Source organism: Xenopus laevis, chromosome 3L, assembly GCF_017654675.1.
Source record: "Xenopus laevis strain J_2021 chromosome 3L, Xenopus_laevis_v10.1, whole genome shotgun sequence".
NCBI classification, from domain to species: Eukaryota; Metazoa; Chordata; class Amphibia; order Anura; family Pipidae; genus Xenopus; species Xenopus laevis.
Window position 1 is genome coordinate 61751740 of NC_054375.1, and position 20825 is coordinate 61772564.

At 37.1% G+C, this 20825-nt stretch overlaps 1 protein-coding gene across 1 annotated transcript in view; it reads right to left on the reverse strand.

The window, feature by feature from the left end:
• Nucleotides 1-10532: 10532 nt before the first annotated feature.
• LOC108710252 (solute carrier family 23 member 1) overlaps nt 10533-20825 on the reverse strand; it is a 71944-nt gene continuing 61651 nt past the window's right edge. Inside the window, exons 11-12 of the mRNA XM_018251395.2 lie at nt 13452-13547; nt 10533-11918 (exon numbers count right to left, since the gene is read on the reverse strand). Of these exons, the coding sequence (XP_018106884.1) occupies nt 11746-11918; nt 13452-13547 (269 nt within the window). The 3' untranslated portion in view covers nt 10533-11745. The remainder of the gene's footprint in view (nt 11919-13451; nt 13548-20825) is intronic.

The window sequence follows — 20825 nt, forward strand, 5'->3', positions numbered from 1 at the left end:
ACACTTCATACAAACTGCTGCAGGGGCAACAGCACTGTGTCACTGTATGTAGCACAGTATGAACTGTTCATTTTAGAGTGGTCCTAATAGGTTTCCCGTCTCCTGCTGTATTCTGCCTGCCCTATGCTCCCTGTGTGTGCCATACTCTGCCTGCCCTATGCTCCCTGTATGTGCCATACTCTGCTTGCCCTATGCTCCCTGTGTGCCATACTCTGCCTGCCCTATGCTCCCTGTGTATGCCATACTCTGCCTGCCCTATGCTCCCTTTAATACGACTTACATTTTTCATGTGCTAACTAAAGGCAAGCCGTTTCTTTGCTTGTAGAGACTATATTAATTTACAAGTATTTTCAAAGATTGTTTATCATTTTCTTAAGAGTAACAACAGTATATATTTATATGTGTGTGTGAGAGAGCATGTTGTAAGTATTTTAGTTGTGCATGCCCAATTGAAAAATTACAAAAATATACGGACACATTCAGGATTTCATTTTAAAAAAAGAATCCTATGTTTATTAGTCAATGTTTCAATGTTACACACAGGGACATCTTCCTCAGGACAAACATATACCATAAGTGTAAAAGCAAACATTTATAATACACATGCTCACTGTTCCCTCAAGGGTCCCCCCCTAGTGCAGGCCCCAGATTAACGCCATAAAAAAACTTCCTATCACAAATAATTCATTTATCCATTGTGATGTTGGAATATTGACTAATAGACATGATACCTTTTTTTTTACATTAAATCCGGAGTGCGTCCGTATATTTTTGTAATTTTTCATTTGGGCTATTTAGGAAAATGATGTGGACATTTCCTATCTGAATTGCACCTGGTGAGTAAAGTATAAGGAGTGCAGGCCAACTTGGCTATTATTTGTTGTGCATGGCCATTAATGTGACCTTGTTTTTTATTTAGAGTTAATATGATATATTCTATCAATGTCCAGTTATGTAAATTGAATTAAGATGTGTTATACTTAAAGGACTGTTGTTTTGATCAAAGTACTAGGCAACAGCTGCCTCACTGTTACAGATTAGGATGCCTTATACTCAACACATTTCAAAGTCAGATGTTTGCTTTCTACAGGATAGAAAGGAATTATACCTTCATATAATTTAAACTGGCTGTTTGAACAAAAACCTTAATGGTCTTTACAAGTCCTTCCTGTTACAAATCAGTAAGTGATGTATTCAACATATTTCAATGTCTACTTTTTGCTCTCAGTGCTATATGAAGGCACCATATGTTCACAAAAATATACTTACTGTTTGTACAAAAGCTTAAACTATATATGTAATGTGCTTGTAAGTAAAATGCATACTATTATAGCTTTGTTTTCCATCACTCATTCACATTGTGACATATTATCACAATGTGCAGATTCACTATTTTGTCCCTCCAATATTTAGGCATACCCTACTTATTACAACATTGAAGTGTCATTTAGTGCATTAGTCCAATTTCCATGTATCACCTAAAAGGATAACCTTTTCCAAGGAAGTTTCATGAGGTTTTACCCAATCCTCCCCATCTCCAATAACCACCAACATTGCAAAGACCTTATTTATAGTGTTTTTATGAAAGTTATTTTAAGTGGTTTGGAAATAAAGAATGTCTCTATGCTCATAAATCAATAATGTGTAAATTGTTACTCCAGGGGGAATTACCAAATGAGTCATGACATGTCAGAATTAAAGCTATGTTAAAGGTTGTGGGATCCAAAATAAAACACCAGAAAGTGCAAAATGAAAATATACAAAATTACCTAGGCAATGTAGAACATAACATGATGCCTAGAAATACTAAACTAAATATATTTACCAAGCTATATGTAAAATACAATGGAAAAATGTATCAGTAGTGTTTGGTTAAATTCTGGAAGCAACATCTCTTGGTGGGCATTTTTCACTGCATTACCTGTTGTATGTTTTAAAATGTAAGTAGTTATTTTTCCCCTTCCCATAAGTAAACTAATTAAATTCACCCATTAAATTCTGCCAGTCTCATGTACTTCATTCCAATGTCCGATGGCTTTGGGTGGTTTGAACCTTCAATAGTTGAGTCACTATTAACATTATTACTCCTGTCCATAAAAAGCTGTCTTCATCTTCAACACATTTTGCAAAAGGAATTCAAAGTTTAAATCATGGTCCTGCTATTGCTGAAAGATACTTTACTAAAACAAGTAGAAAGCTACAATTTTCCCATAAGTAGCAACATGATAGGTAGGTTTTATCACAATAATCACAACATTGCACTGTGAAGTATGAAGGCTCAAACAGAAGACTAAACATTCAAGATAAACACTATACTTATGATTGCTAGAAGAGGACATGTTTTTTTGGATTTTTTGGATTTACAATCAAAGCAGTATGTTAACAAAATTCCCATGCCTAATATGTGAATTACAAGTATCCGTATGAATATGTAGACAGTTTTTAAATGCTATAAATGCTTCACCTTCACACAAACACAGTTCAATCCACTTTACTGGTCAATGAGATGGTAGATTGTTGGAGCCACATTAAACAGGGAGGTTTCTGCTGGCCTTCTTGGGCATGGCTTATAAAAAGCAAAATATAGCCTTAAACATTTGCCTAGGATCCACTACTGGGAAACCCGTGTATAATCAGATGGTATAGCTCAAAACATAATCAAAAGTGTCAAAAGATGCAACTGCACTCTATTCAGAATGGGAGGCAATAAGGACTGAACACAATTATATAGAGGTACATACACATGTACATCTTGATGTGAGTACATGTAGGGGATCCATTTTCCAGAAACCGATTATCCAGAAAGTTCAGATTTACGTGAAGGCCATCTCCCATAGAATTTTCATTAAATAATTCTAAGAACTAAGATATAATTATTCCTTATTGGAGAGAAGAAATACTAATGGGTTGAAAATATTATTTAATTATTATTAAAATTATATTGTAGTAGACTAAAGTCATGGAGATCCAAATTACAGAAGGACCTCTTATCTGGAAAACCCAAGGTCCTGAGCATTCTGGATGACAGGTCCCATACCTGTACCTGTATTGAATGGGGTTTAATTTGCAACTGATTGTGTGGAAATTTCTGGGAGTACAATTGCGCTTGTGGTTGTAAGTGACCCTTTCTGACTTTGCAAAATTCTAATAATATGAAAACCAATTCCTGCCTACATGTCTGGATAAACTCCATATGATGTATGGTGTTGTGGGGGGGGGGGTGTTGAGTCAATAAGCACTCAAACCTCCCAAACTATAGTTGTTGTCCATACAGCAAATTAAGGATTGTGACCAATAATAACAAGAACATTTTTGTAAAACAATATAAATATGCCAACATTCTTCTATTATACTTTGAGGCTATAAAGACCTTCTTATACAGATTTCTAAAATAAATATTTTAAAGTGTCACCATCAAAACTGTAATATTTCCTGTCTAAACTTTTTTAAGACAAATGTTGATGACTAGTTATTTGCTTTAAATATTGTGTTATTGTGATGCGAGGTGTTTAACTCAAGGTTACTTCCTCAAGTGCCACCAATGTTTTTAGCCATTCCTTCATCTTTTTTACTATTTTACTCTAACTCTTGATAACATATATTGCAGATGTAACATGTTTATATAATTTCTTATATCATCCTGAAAATGTCTTACCGTGTTGTAGCCAACTAGAGTTAGCTGAACAAATTGTGCAGAAATGTATCACTCTAACCAAAGACTTCTGTCTGAAAGTAAATATATTTATTGCTTGTTTTTTTATTCTTTTAAACTTAAGATATGCATTTGGATTAGCCAATGATTTTAATGCTTTATAGTAACAATAAGCTTTGTATAATGGTAGACCAATATAAAATTTATTTACTAATTAATTAAACACTTTTCCCAGTCTTACTTAAACATTTCAACGTTTCAGCTCCTACTTGGGACATATTTTAAGGCTGAAAAAGTCAAAATATGGGTGAAATGTATGCAATAAAGCTCTTCAACAAATTTGGATATTGGGCTCAATAAAGGCAGACCAATAGATGTACTCTTCTTGTTTGATAGGTGATGGCCTTGCATAATTAATAAAGTAATTGTCAATACAGCTGTTAGGTATCTCTTACGGCCCTGCATTTCCCTGCCATAGACTACAAAAATAAATTAAAAAATATAAATACATTTAATTTATAGTTCCCCTAAAAGCATTTGAAACACCTGATTAGGGTCTGGGCTAATTTTGGAATCACATTGATTCTATGATGAGAATTGCATTGGTTCTATATAAGATGATTGGAGCTACCCAGATGCCAACTTAAGGGAGAGTAGCCTTGACGAAGCTAACAAAAATGTAGAAGAATGTTTAAGTAAGGTTTATAAGGGGTGTACCTTAACAAAGGGGTTAATAGCTGGGTATGCTACAATTTCGGTCTCTTTCAGGTGTGCAAAGTGGGAGCTGAATCACAAACCATGTACCCTGTTCATGTTAAGTTTGGTAAGTGTTTCTGGCAGGTTGTTCTACTATTCACAACGGTAGATGGTGTGGGGAATCCTTGGTGTTGGAAGGGGCTGGTATTTCCCTGCTTAATGAAGTTCAATTACAACTTCCTTGAGTATTGCCCCTCTTGTGAGGCTTAACTTGCAGTCATTTGCCCACCTGTGCGCAGCTCCACCAGGTGGCAGGCATGGTGGGAGGTACTGGCAATAATTCCTGTGTTGCTGGTTATCAGTATTAGTTTTGCATGTTTTAACCTATTTTATAAATCAATATGTTAATAAATGATGGTTTATTTATCCATCCATGTCATTCTTTAATTAAGGGGGGGGGGGGTTGGGGTAAGAGGGAACCAGGTGGTTGAGGATAGATTAAGGAGGATATGATCATCTGCGTTGATGCTGCCCTGGTCAGGCAATAAATACATATAATATACATGATTTATAGCCCACAAGATGAGTACTAATCTGCCATATACTGGAAAACATCTGCACAAATAATTTAAACATATTGCGCTTGATGTGTATAAAAAATTTTACATTTTCTCTGTAAAGGATCCAGAACTGCAGGGGGGCAATATTGGAAGCACATTACAGAGATTATACATCATTCACATCAGTCCCTAACTCAGTGGAGCTTACAGTCTATGTCAACACTATAGAAAAAAAGGATAATAATAGTAAGGGAATATAATAAGCTGGTAATGGAGAACAAAGCATAAATAAAAACAATGCAATGCTACAACATTCTTTATCTTTTATTCTTTAACTTTATTCTTTTCACACAGACATATATTAGCGACAATTAACCTGTCTGTATGTCTTTGGAGAGAGGGAGGACTTCTATGAGAATGCCCTTAAAAACAGAAAGTATTTGTCAATACTGTGGCATTCAGGTCAGAATCCAAACCCAGTGCTACATAACTTGTAACTGTAAAAGGATGCTTTATTAAACAAAATAAAAAAGTAAAAAAGTACAATTTTAAAGTGAACTTTGATTTATATTTATTGTGAGTTGAGGGTGCCCAAGGCAAGCCATCATAAGCCTGTCCTGTCCCCCCCCCCCCATCCACCACCCTACCACATCCCCTGGGAATTCCCACTAGGCATTCGTAACCCTAAATCACCCCCCTTCCCCCCAGAGCAACTCACACTCACCAATGGCAGATGCTAAAGTGCAGGGCCAAGAGTTAGGTAGAAGAGGTTCTTACCTGGGGCCTAGTGCCAAATTAAAAACAAGTCCCAAGTCTTACAGGATCTTTGACATAAAACTTTAATGGCATCATCCAGAATGCTGGGTTTGCTATTAATATAAAACAGAGGTAATATGAAATGAAAATAACTATTGTGCTTAATGCACAAACACCTTACATTTTTATGGAATATCTACTAATGACTTTGGCATTGCAATGACCTACTTCAACTATTGGCCATACTACCCTTGAGCCCAGAGTTGCTTTGTTGCAGAAGTTGTGAAATCATCACTCATCAACCACACATTTTTGTAACCCTCTAATATATGAACACATGTATAGACTATAACAACCTTCACAACACATGACACATGGATATACTTCAACAATATTTAGAATAACAAATAGGTCCCTTTGTTACGTTAATAATTGTGTCTGTATGTTATTCTACATATTGTTGAAGTATATTCACATTCAGCATTTCGCCATCTGCAAATTTTTTCGGAAAAATTTGCCACAACAAAAAGTCACCATAAGAAAATAAGCCAATTGACTTTAATGTATTTGGACAAAAAAGTCTCCATTAGAAAAAACGCCCATTGACTTTACTGCATCTTGAGCAAGAAAAATTGTTGCACATGTAAAAAAAAAATGTTGATGCCCATTGACTTTAATGCGTTTCGCAAATTTTTTCCTTTTTGTTTCGTGAATTTCAAAGCGAATCGGGACAGATTCGATCATCACTAATTACAACCAATAGAACTGTTTTACTTTCAATAAGGAATCGTTATATCTTAGTTGGGATCAAGTACAAGGCACTGTTTTATTTTTACAGAGAAAAGGGAAATCATTTTTAAAAACGTGAATTATTTGTTAAAAATGGAGTCTTGGAAGATGGCCTTTCTGTAATATGGATTTATCTGGATAACGAGTTTCCAGATAATAGATACCATATCTGTACTGTAACCCCCAGGCAATATATAGTACATAATATTGTACTCTAACAAACAAATTGGACAAAAACCAACATGCAGTACAGGTGTGGTAGACATGTTTAATTATTCAGGAATGCAGAAAATACACTGGAAATCACACAAACTGTAAATCAACACTTTTAAAAGAACTCTGTACTATAGATAATGCCCCCTCACCCTTTTACTTATGTAAATGATAGAAAGGATGCCGGTGATTCATAACACATTTCTTCCTCTCAGTCACACTTTGTCTAACTTCTTCCAGACTTTTCTACTGTACTATGAAATATGCTCTGCACATTTGTAGATGGTAAAAGGAAACTGGAATAAACAGACTTCTCTAAAATACCACACTGCTCTTAAAGCACATCTGGTATAAAATACTGTAGCTGTCATATTCTACCCCACCCCAGAAGCTCAAAAACTTCTTTATATTATTTTCATCTGTTTCCTGTGTTTCCTAAATGCTTTAATACACCTATTATATTATGTAATAATACATAACTTCTTCAAAAGGTTTCAGTCAAATGAATAGCCAGTGTAGGTTTATTTAGCTTCAGCCAAATTACAGCTCAGGCACCTTTTGACTAGGGTTACCAGATCACTTGAACATTTAGGGAAACATATAATAAATGCTTGTAGCAGAGCAAAATTCATTTGCAAACTGTGCAGCCCTTCTAGCTGGATTTTCCAAGGCTGAGCCTGAATTTTCAAGTTATCTACTTTTCACAGCACCGTTTATAGATTATTAAAAGCTGGACAGTAACAGAAGATGTCTGCTTTAAACCATTGTCCTGAAAGAATCAATACTTTAAAAATACATTAAAAATAGAATAAATTGGACAACCCATTGTTCTGAATGAATCAATATAGTCAAACTAAACAGACCATATTTTTATTTTCATGATCATGATACGATAGCTCATCTTCCCTCTTTTTGTTGTTGCTTGTTGTTACTTTCAGAATCATATACCAATTGCCATTTCCAGCAGTTGAATGGTGGATTTCTATAAAGCTGTTTTGCAAATATTGTGGGACTACAGATCGATGGCAGCAGTGGATGGATTCCTATCACACCAAGTAATACCCTACAATAATAATCATTACATTGTAGGTTGTTCTGCATGTTTAACCATGGATAGAATACCACAGATAAGGAGTAAGGATTTTACATCCATAGTTGTTACTAGACTCTTTTTAAAACTTTTTGGCATTTTTGTACAGTTGCCTCAAGGCATGATGAGATGTTATTTGCTTAATTAACGCATTAGCCTCAGCTGTGACACTTCCTAATTGGTTGTGTTAATTAAGGGTATTTTGGTTGTGTCCTTTTAAAACCCTTGCCCACTCTGCTGCAAATCATGAGGTACGTAGTCCTTACAACAATGCCAGTTCAATCTTTTACTACCCTTTAGGTACATGGGGAAGGAGGTCAAGAGTAAGATTTATGGTTATCAGGGTTTCCAGAGGTCCAACTCAAAGATTAAGAACATAATGTCAAAAGCAGGATCTTTCCCCCAGTAGCAATAGCATGTGGCCATTTGTAACATAAGGTTACTATATTGCTTGACAATTAAGTAAATGCATATTACAGGGCTGAACTGATTGCATTTAAGTGACTTTGCAGTTTGAGCCGAGATCTGCATACAAGAAGATTTGTCTAGCGGTCGATGCCTGAAATCAGCCTGCAGATTTCAGCAGGCTAATTTCTGCCCCGCCTCACCCTAGCCTTATTATTACATGACACTGACACTCAAGTGTATTCCCAGTTACACAGATTTCTTGAAATATCCCAATATAAAAAGTCCATACGGAAAAAAACGCTGAATGATCAGAAAAGAATACAAATGTTTCTAAAACCTCTTAAAACGTTATACTTTGGACAATTATAAGCGAAAAAATACAAAGACCTCTAAAAGTCTGAACGGTTATAGGATCAGCACAGCTTCCACAGACTTCTATGGGACCTCGATCGCTTTTACTTGGAGAATTTTTATATTATTTTTAGAGTTTTTTGTGCACTCATTTGTGCTCCACATAAATTGCTGTAAGGTGGAGCACATAGCAATGAACCATGAAATAAATGAACAGCATACCCTCATTTGGGATATTTCCTAACTCATTTGAAATTATTTTTAGTGATGGGCGAATAAATTTGGCAGGCATGGATTCGTGAGCGAATTTCCACGTTTCGCCGGAGAAAAAATCCGCTGCGTCAAAATTGGCACCAGCATAAAAATTGCCGTGCGTCCAAATTATTTGGACGCCCGTTGACTTGAATGCATTTGGATAAAATAGTCGAGCAAATAAAATTTTTCGCTCTCGTCAAATTCATTTTGAGGCCCATTGACTTCAATGTGTTTCTCAAATTTTCGCGAACAGATTCAGGACAGATTCGTCCATCACTAATTATTTTGCTTTTATTAGCAGAATTTACATTGTTTCACAGAGATAGTTCGTCTAAGTATTACATTTGAAATATGCAAAAGTCTGAATGTTAAAAACAACCGCACAGCTCAGTGACTTCTTTGGGATCTCGACTGCTTTTAATTGAAGTTTTGTATTACTATTATTAGTGTTTTTCATGGTTTTCACACACTAAAAATCTCAAACTTTTAGGGGTTCATTTATCAAAGGTCGAATTTTAGATTGATATGAGCTTTTTTAAACCTTGAATGAACTCGAAGGGTTTCTAATTTATGAAAAAACTTAAATGGAAAAAACTCAACCTGGAAACTCAAATTGATTGAGTTTTTGTTGAAAAAAAAAACTCCAATCGCTCGAATTGATCGGATTTTCGAGCGAAACCAACAGAAAAAAACTTGATCTTCAAATGGTTCAAGGGACCTCTGCCATTGAATTCTACATGACCTCAACAGGTTTTAGCTGGAGTATTTTGGATTTGAGCTATTTCCAGGTCAGGGTATATTAATCTCGAAAAGAGTTTTTTTTTGTTTAACCTTAAAATCGATTTTTGACCAAAAAAAATCACCTTGAAAACTTTTTCACAGAAAACAAAGAAAACTCGACCTTTGCTAAATAACCCCCTTAGACTTTTTTTTAGAGAAATCTGATTAGATTAGTAAATAGGCACCTAAGACTTAACCCCTTCACCACCAGTCGTTTTTGATCTTGCCATGCCACATTTTTCCAGACCAAGAAGAAACCAAAAACATAACATCTGTAGCACTGGCAGTTTGAGAGCCAGCATTACAGATATTAAAATCTGCTGCAAAAATACAAGAAAGAAATTAATTCCCTGGGTGGTGCCAGAGTGTTAGGCACTGCCAGTGAACTAAATCCCCAGGTTAGTGCCCCATTTCTGAAAAATCACCTGGCCTGGAGATCTTTCTAAGGAAGTGTCACACTACCATTTTACTTCTAATTTCCAGAGAGGCAGAGGGATTGAGAAACCAGGGGGGGCCTTCTAACATGACAAAGGATACAAGTACAAGAGTAGGGGATGGTGGCCTAGGAAGTGGATGATGGCCATCTCCAGCTTGCCCCTCATAAATAAAGCATTGCACTGCAGGTTGCACTGTATTCAAGGGGGGAATGCAGGTCTATCTTTTTCATACAGCCACAGGCACCAACAGTGGAGCCAGCTTGGTTTGGTATATAAGACCTCTTGTCTTATATACCATTGTCTACAAAAGTCAGTTTTTAAATAGAGCAAAAAACTGAAATTACTTAGCCGTCATCAATGTGTAACAGTCCAATGTTGAATCATATGTGTAATTGTTCAGCATTGACCTCCATATCCATAGGAACTGAACTGCAGAAAAGAATGAGTTCAGACAAACCATGCTTTGTTGTGCACTCATTTGTGCTCCGTATCAATTGCTATAAAGTGGACTGAACCATGAAACAAAGAACAGCGTATTACCTTACTCATTTGCAATTATTTTGCTTTTATTAGCAGAATTGACACTGTTCAACAGAGATATGTTTTCATTTGACACTTGAAGTATTACCAAAAAAGGCCTCAGGTTCAAGAGTTAGAACAAGTATTTTCCCTAAGGACTTTAAATATAAAAGCAAATGCACAATTCATAGCATGACAACATTGATATTTATTTTGTATGCCTAAGAAAATGTATGCAGGTGCAATGCATTTCTGTCTGTGTTCTGTTTGTTTATAGATAAGTTTCTACATGGCTAGAAGTTTGAAAATGTTATATAGCTATGTAGACTAAGAGAAGTCAAATAACATAAATGTGTCCTGTGTCTAAGCACTGTACAATACTTCCTAACAGGAATGTGAGAAATGCAATGATAAATTGCTTCCCCTGACACCATCTTACTTTCCAATGCAATGGAATCAGTCATTTATGAAGATTTTAATTTGGACCATGGAAGTTAAATAAACACATTAATTTGGTAGGTGCACTTAAGGCATACAGGCAATCGACTGGGAAGTGTTATCACTCATGGAAAGCTATTTAATAGTCTGCATGTAAAAGAAAAAGATACATGTAGGTCACAGACAAGAACGGCTTCTAAGAAGCCCCGTGTAAGCCTTTTGTTTGGGTTCAGATATTGATCCCAGTGGCATTGTCTGTGATGTCATGTGCTGCTGAAGGATGGGCTGGGGTTAAAATGGGAAAATGTAATCGGTAATGAAATAGATTCTGATGAAATCTTCTCCACTGTCTATGTACAATATTGAAGGGGTTGTAACTGACAAGTGTTTTTGGCCAGATATAGATAGAATTACTTATTACACAGCTAAAGAAATAAATAATCCCCCCCCCAGGATATACAATGAAGCTGCTCTGGGATAACTGTAGTTGGTCCTGCCAAATTTATGACATAGATAGGAAAATATGTATCGAAACATTTGGAAAATGAGAGGGTTGATGACTGGGTTATAATGATATTTGCATTGGTTCTATAAATACAATGTCACTAATAATTTGCAATTTCCTTCATTGTTCACCTTAACATTCTTAGAGACCCTGGAAGCTATTTCAACATTTTCCAGGGATACAAGTTAATATATTTCAATGTAAAACTACGGTTCTAAAGTTAATCCATTTATTTGAATGACTTTATAATTAGATGCCTGGGAATGCAGGAAACCAACTCTTGTGGAATAGGGCAGTTAATTCTTCATATGAAATGCTGGTAAGAATGGAATGTAACGGCTCCATGAAAGCCTTCTAAGGTATTTTGTGACAAAAGGCAGATCATAACAAGATTGCTCAGTGCTACCATTAGTTTTCTCTGGGTGCATTTGTTTATGCCAAGCTGAAGTTCCTCTTTCTTCATCTGAACCTGAGCGGAAATAAGAAAATAAGGTCATCCTTTTTGGATGAAGAACTGATTTATTAGATGCTGCTGGTTGCTAGCCAAAACATAAACGGACTTTAGAGAGAGACATAATAAGCTTAGAACTACTTGAACATGGTTTTTACTTTCAAAATTGTTGAAGTTAGAATCAGTTGATGCTCCTTGTACTAAGACTTTGATGTTTTAAATAAAGTTATTGGTAAATATCGATGTACGAATTTTGGGCTTTTCGCTTTGCCGAAAAAACGGCGAAAAAATCATGAAATGGCGCCAGCGTCTCGTTTTTTGGATGCTGGCAACAATGTGCTGTCATCCAAAAAAACGGACACTGGTGTAAATTTTTTTTGACGCCGGTGATTTTCGCTGGTAAATTTTCGCGGCAGTTTCGCAAATTTATTCACCCATCTCTATTGGTAAACATTAGATGCATAAAATATACTTTAACTTTTTTTTACCAGTAGGTCCATAGATTATAACTGAAAGATAATATCCAAACTTCTGATGTACAGTGTTGCATATACAAGTAGCGATATGTAAATGCAAATGTACATACCTATCCCCATTATCTAATGGCTAGATTTGCAACCCTGTTGGACAGGCACATTTCACATACAGAGGAGCTGGTTTAAAAACAAGACACCTGATTGGTCGGTCTTTACAATAACACTTTAGGGCTTTTACATTTTACTGGCTCTAAAAAAATGCACAATGGGTTTTTGGATGTTTGCAAAGGCCTTTACATCAACATTTAGCCATACAAGTAAGCAGAAAATGTATGGTTTAATCTTTTAATGAGATCATTTCCTTTTAAAATCAAATTAGGAGTTTGGGGGTAAGGGCTCCACTCATCTTGAGAATTAATGTCAGCATGGCAGATGTGTTTTAGAGGACTTGAACTGCCAGGAAGAGATGATACCCATTTTAAACTATTATTGATGGCTAACAACTTGAATATGATGAGGAAGGCTAAATATTTAGCCCATTTCTGTTCCCCCATACCTGCTACCAAAATATAGGTTTTACCAGAGGGGTCCAAAGTTAAAAAATGAGAACATGGGTTTTCTTAGACCTTAAAAGTTTATGTAGGGAGAAATATGAGATAACAAATGTTGCAAAATATGTTTAAAAAACTGGGTACTGTACCCCTTGGAGGTTGAAGTACTCAATGTACATGTGAAAGCTAGTGATGGGCGAATAAATTTGACAGGTGCAAATTCGTGGTGAATTTATGCGTTTCGCTGATGGTGAATACATTTGCAAAACTGCCGCACAAATTCAGCGGCATAAAAAAATGTTGGATGCTCGTCAGAAAAATCGATCGTGTCAAAACCGTCGCACGTCAACATTATTCAGACACCCATTGACGTTAATGCCGGCGTCAAAATTGACATGGATGTAAAAAAACGGGCATCAAAATTCACATTTTGCAACTTTTTTGCCGTTTCATATTTTCCGGCAAAACGGGACAAATTTGCCCATCACTAGTGAAGGCTAAGATTTGTTTTTACAATGTAGTACCTGGTATTGTGTTATCCAGTAGACATCCAAAGAATCCTCCAACAAACATATTAGTTGTCAGCAGTACAGTAAGTGCTTGATCAAGTTCTTCTACTCCTGAAAATATAACAAAAATATTTTATTTGTACGCAAGTTTAACTGAATAACTTCCCACACATTTCAAATCAAATAATTGTATTTATTACTGAGGATCACATATGCTGGGATAAATACAGTGTTTCTTCTCTGTGTGTCTTTCAGAATATTTACGGATTTGTTCCTGCTACATATATGCCCCGGGCCCAATGTGTTTGCTGTATTTTGGTTAGCTATACACATTAAACAACTATCAGTTGGAGATGACAAAAAAGTTGTGGACAGCCAGATTGAGAACAACCTTATTTACCTCATTTAAAATACCAGTTGTGAACCTGCTCAGATGGACTGATTCCAGTAGCTTGAAAATCAAATCTTGCTGAATATGGATTCAAAAGAAAACCTTACTACATGTACTTGCAGTTTTCTTCCTCTAGGCAAACAATTATATAAGTTACATTGTCCATAACTTCTTTTTGCAGTATTTTTTTATGTTAGATTCTTGAATATCTTTAAGGAGCCTATTTTCAAACCTACAGAAGGCAATGAATCCAGTGACTACTGGAGGCAACTACAGAGAAACAGATCTCCATTGCTTAAAAGGGATATAAAGGCGAAAAAATAAAATCCAATTTTTACTTTCTTCAATGAAAAAGAAATCTATCTCCAATATACTTTAATTAAAAAATGTGTACTGTTTACCCATGTACGGGTTTTTTTTACGAACAGGTTGAATTTTCCTTTCAGTAAGGACTGTTTCTGTGGGGTGATGGGGACAAACGCCAGATTGTAGCTAGTCCAGTAGAGAGTTTGAAGTTAGATAGTGTGAGGAGCTCATTGTGTACATGCTGTTCTAGTAGTTTTGAGGGAAAAGGAAGGAGAGAGATTGGCCAATAATTATCTCACGATCAGCACCCAAAATCCAGAACCAATGCTAGGCTCCCTGGTCTCGACTCTTGTTTCTGCCTTTAACAGCCACCTTTCACCTCGGGAGGAGCCCTCGGCTAATTGGATGCCACCAGGTCTTATAAAGAGAGGAGCCAAGCTAAAGGGGCACAATAGTCAGCAAAGTCTTTGGGCAGGAGGTCACAGTTCAAGGAGCAGGCAGAAAGTGTAGTCAAAACCATGCCGAGTTGATGCAGGCAGAATACAATCAGAGTTAGACAGGCAAGGGTCAAAACCAGGGTATCAATCAAGAAGAGTCAGACAGGCACGGGTCGGAATACAGATTTTAGAATAGTCGATTACCAGGCAGGAGTCAGGATCACAGAAGACAGATTAATCAGGCAGGCAGGGGTCACAACAGGAATCAGATACAAGCAAGATACAAGATAGCACCTAGGAACTCACAGGAGATTAATCTATAACGGGCAATGAATAGGACACCAAATCCTCTTTAAATAGTTTTGAATTTGGCGCCATTGCACGCTGACATCATTATGCAAGCGCCAATGCGCCTATAAATACAGGAGATGCGTGCCGCGTGCGCACTAAGGAACCGTCACAGAAGAGGATGGGGAGCAGCGTGGCGGGCGTCCCCGCCAATGGCGGGGTGGGCGTCCCCAACGGCCCACTAGACCACCAGGGTGAATGTCTCTCACAAATTAGAGGGGAGTGTAGGATCTAGAGAAGGTTTTTTTAAGTAGAGGTTTAATGACAGCATGTTTGAATGAGTGTGGGTATGTGCCTGTAGAGGGAGAAAGTGAGATATTAAAGAGGGAATTCAGAGTCGGAGTGAATATAGGTGAAAGAGGAGGATTGAGATGAGAAGGAATAGGATCAAGGTGAGATGAGATTTTTGTAATGTTAGCTAGTGTTGGAGTTGTTTTTTCTCCAACAGCATTGTCTGTTGGTACAACATGTGGAGAGGGAAGCAAAGCTGTCCAGCACATTGGTGATTGTGTCATTGAAAAAAGATACAGCAAGTTCAGGGTAAGTAAATGAAGATACAGAGGAAAGCAAAGGTTGTAGAAGACTGAGAAATCGTCTAGAATCTTGGATTGGGAAGAAGATGTTTGCAACATGTAAAGCAAGAGGATAGTAGATCTTACTTGTGTGGGCTTCAAAAAAATTAAAGGTGAGGGAAGGTATTTGATCGATGGCTTGGAATGAACACTACCCCATATCTTTTGCTGGTTCTGGGGTGTGGTTGAGCTGAAGGCCCCCCAAGGAAAGGGCCATGGGGGCAGCTGTGTCAGTGGGGTTAACCATGTTTTGGGGATGCCTAGAAACAGGAAGCCCCTGGATATAATAAGGTTGTGCTCAGCAAGTAGTTTGTTGTAAACTGGAATGATTGGACAATAAATAAGGTTGTCTGAGTTGTCTGTTACAGCCTTTTGGGAGGTGTGCAGAGTGACATCTTGAAGTAGAGCATAATCTGGAGATAGGGTGCATGCAGGAGCAGAGACTGGATTTGGAGTGATACACTGCTGCCAGAAGGAGGAGAAGTGTCAGGGACAGGAGAAGTAAATGGGATTGAAATGATCTGCAATGTTTGGTAGTGTGCGATGAAAGATTGTGATATCTCACAGTGCCTGTTTTGACCTATTATCAATAAACTGGCAACATGAAACACATTTTTTGCATCATTCTAAATATCGCTATGATAAACACAGATTATATTCATTACTCTAAGAACTTCTGAACAATAAACACTGTGAATGGCAACTTTTAGATCATACCATTAAAATAAAGAAAAGGCACAGAGATTAAGAAGATATAAATGCAGAAAGGAAAATTAAAAAATAGAATATGAAGCAAAATTTCTCAAAAAGCATGCAAACAAAAACTGGAGCTGGCGGGACACCGGGAAAAAACTCAAAAACCCATTCTCTGGGGCTGCCTGAAGCTGTGCGCATAAGGATGCAAAGGTACATGCTGGCAGAGGGAAGAAGAGGGGCTGTGGGGCTTAATATAATAATGTATTATTAAGAAACCTTATTATTTCTTTTTTTTCTATAAAGCCTGGGACACCTGAATCTTCACTATCTTAATTAAGCTAACATGCCTCATGTCAGACTCATCAAATTTTTAATATGTATGAAGGCGCAGAAAGCAATAAACCCCTCATAAATTGTCCAGAAAGCATAATAAATTATGTTTGTCATTGAGCCCACGGAAATAAAGTGCTCTTAGTTTTAAAATCCATCTGCCTTATTTGTAAGCACAGTATTATGATCAGGTTTTGCAGTCTTGAAAGGTACATGTTCAATCCCCATGAGTCTTGAAGCTGAAATTCTGCCCTTGGAAAGCTAAAAATTCCGGGGTTTGTTCAGTTCTGATCCTAAATTATTTATTAGTAAAAGAAGATGTTGAATGGCAGTCTGGATTTTGAATGGCCTGCCCTTACGGGTTTCCTGAATAAATTTTTTATCCTTCGCTATTTTTTTAACAGACGTTAAAACTTCCTGAGCTTGATTCCAGTAATGTCTAGTGATTTAGCAATGCACAGACTCCTAATGCTCATCTCATGTTTGTTTTAGAACCCAAACGATATACTTAGGGATTTTTCCTATTTATATAAATTACATACTGATATATGATTTTTTAACCCTCTCTTATATGAAGGATTTTTCAAACTTATGATTATATATCAAAATGTTTACTACTTCAATCCCTATATCTGCCAGACTTTTTTGATCTTGCCATATCCCATGTTGAAAGTACCTGAAACCTTTAAATTTCCTATTAGAAGAAAGGAGGTTCCATCTAACTATTCAGAAAGGGGTTTTTACAGTGAGAGCTGTAAAGTTGTACTAGCTGATACATTGGCATCAAGAAGATTGCTTTTTAGCAAGTGAGAGAATACAGAATTATTGAAAATAGCTCTTAATACAACTACAAGTTAATCTAGTTACTGGCCCAATTGCCAACTTGAAGTCAGAAAGGAATTTTTGCTCAGTTTGAGGCAAATTTAAAGAGTAGTTTTGCCTTTCTCTAGATCAATTTGCTGTTGATCAAAAAACAAAAAAGGCTGAATTCGGTGGACAGGTGTCCTTTGTTCAACTTACTATATTACTATGTGCATGCTAAGAAAAGTTTAATTGTCTTAATATTTTATTAGGCATTCTTTGAGCTATTGTTCACATAAGTCTACAAATGTCATTGTGATGTGACTGTAATCAGAGTAATGTACAGGGCCGGATTTACCTAGGCCCACTGCCATCCGTCGCCCCTGTCCCCTCCCCTTTATACGTGCAAATTTTCATCATCTGGACTGGAGCAATGGGGATTGGCGCATGGGAAATGTAAAAAATTATTGTATCTCCAACACATCCCCAGTGTTTTTGAATCAATGTGGGTGTGGTTGGACAGCATGCCATCCCCTAAAATCCTGCCACCCTAGGCCCGGGCCTAGGTGGCCTTTCCACAAATACGGGCCTGGTAATGTATACAACTCTCAAGTATATTGAATTATTTTATAATTTCAAGAAAAGATGTCTCACTGTGACAATTTCAGGAAGGAAGTCTGGAGAAAGGGAGAGAGTTGCAGGTATAAACAGAGAGATTTCAATCAGATGTACAGGCAGGTGTACAAGTGCTAATGTCTAAAAAAGCTGTGTTGTCTTTACAGGGTCTTTACAGGGTGCATAAGAAAAGGTTGCCGTTTACAGGGCTTTGAAGATCAAAGCATGCCCTTATCGGTGCTAGGAAAACCCAAGCAAGTTATTTTCAAGATTCTAAAGGAATTTACATGTACTGTAGATGAGGGTTCCCTAGCAGGTCAAATATAAAACAAGTCTTATACTGTATGTCCTATGCAGGCAATATGTATACATTTTCTATAGAAATAAGTCAAATCAACTGGATTTGCTGTGTTTTTTCCTCGAATACGTTTCACTAGTCATCCAACTGAACCCTGAACACATCAACACAGTGGACCACAACGTCAAGTTTACACAAGAAGATGTGCAAGATGACACCTCTGGTCAGAGAGGGTGGAAAGGGTCTACAGGAAACCTACCCACACAGACCAGTACCTGCTGTTTGACTCCCACCATTTACTAGATCACTAACGGTAGGTCATCTAAACTCGACATCACAGAGCAGACATGATCCCCACCAGCACACTGATGGATGACTGGTGAAATGTCTTCAAGGAAAAAACACAGCAAGTCCAGTTGATTTGACTTTTTTTTATAGATATACCATGACCTGAGAATCTGAGAATGAATTTTAAACATGGCATGCTCTCTGCAAATAACAACTATGCTTGATGAGTTGTAGCTATTATTGTACTATAAATTCACATGCAGAATTGTTGCAGTATAGTTTATCCTGAGTGGAGACATTGCATTCTTTTTCTTTTTTTAGAACAAGACTTAGGACTCCTGTGACCGAGGCTGAGGTAAGAGCCCTGTCAGGGGACAGTCCCACTGGGGCACCTAACAGATGCAACAGTCCAGTTTGACTGGCAAAACAGAGTTGTATATTGACAAAGTGAGTAGAGTTTGAGTATATTCTGACATAACAGTGTAAGTTGTTCACAGTTGTTGCCTATTTAAGTGGGCATTTTGTAACACTGGGCCTCTATTATACTTAGATGAATGGACTGATCATCATGGCCAGGTAGTGGGCTAATAGTCCAGGCCCCCAGAAGGGTAGGCACTGTCAAGTAAGTAATAGGGGCCCACTGATTTGTGATAGTGGCCCTGTCTGTAGTAAACATAAGACATACCTCCCAAGTGTCCCATTTTCTGAAGAACAGTCCAGATTTTGACAGCTCAGCCTGCAGTCCCAGTTTCTAACTGAAATGTCCCTCATTTCCCTTTGATCTCCTGCACTGACGCCAGAAAAATAACTAATAAGATAAGCAGGTCTCTAGGGGATCTTGATACTTGCAGCTTAAAGGGCAATTTCACCTTCATTAACAAATCTGTAAAAACACATAAAAAATATGTCCCTAAAACTCCAGAAATGTGGTCAAATGTTCCATAACCTGCCAAATTTTGTAAAATGGACATGGTATTTGGGGGGGATGGCCATAAAATGGCCACTGTAAAAGAAATTGCTGTGTGGCATAACTTTTTGCCCCTCATTGCATTTTTCAAATGTTGATGAGAGATGAGAGAGTCTGTGCAGGACTACAGACCTGTTGCTGAGGAGGCCTTCATGAATATTTAAGTAACTCAATAAACCATACAGGGTTTTCCCTATGAATTAAGTGGTAGAAAGTGGTTGTTACACAGAATGTAGTAAAGTTAGGGAATAGCTTTTGGAAAACATAGCTTCTGGATGCACTTTTAGCAAACCAGAACTCAAGGGTATTCCCTTGAATAGATGCTGGTTTGAAGCTAGAAAGAAGTGTTTTTCCTCCTTTGATTTGGACAGCTTTGAATCTTTTCCTTCTTCTGGATAAACATACAATCATAAACAGAATTATGAAAGTACAGACATGAGATTTTTACAGCAACTACATTATGTTACTAGGAAGCATATTTCCAATTTAAAAGCACAGTCAGGGCACTTGGCAAGCTGATTTCCTGCTACATATCAGTACTCAATCTTTTTATACTAATTTCACCACATGGAAATAAATCAAGGTCATAACACTTACTTAAACTCCATTGTTCCCTAAGCTAAGGACCCTATTTATGATTACTCAAGCCTTGATGCTTACACAATCATTATTGACATGAGTTTCCTAACTCGCAATACTATCTCGGCAACTTTCGTTTCCCCGGGCAGGCTTTTTTAAAAAAAAAAGTTTGCCACCAAAAAGCTGAGAATCATAAATAGGGCCTATAGTTTCTCAGCATCTGCTCACAGCCCCTGAGCATGTGCAGTGTCACTAACATGGCATTTAATAGTCGGAATATGAGGAGCTCCTGTGGACAACTTTAAGAAAGAAATAATGTTGTACCTTTCTATTAAAAAAACTGCTGACCATTTATAGACAGATTTTTCATGCATTTAGATCACAATCTTCTTGGCTCACTACAAAAATGCTAACTAATGATTCAGTCTGTGTTAGTATCAGATTATCTGCAGAAATGCAAAATATTAAGGGTGTAAGTTGCATTTATCTTTCTCCACGTAGCTATGATTTTGGCTAAGGAAAATATAGAAAAAAATATACAATCAGAATTTTCCCTTTTAAATTTGATTTGTGGTCTCAAAAACTTGCACAAAAAAAAGACAGTTAAGTGGCTAATTACTGCACACAGATAAAAGATCATTGCTAGTGAAGGTTAGGAAAGCATACATTCCTTCACGTTGTGAAAGTCAGGAGTTCCCCAGCACAGATACATGGCTCTAGAAGTACTCACATAAACAACAAAGAGCTGTTATTTAAGAATT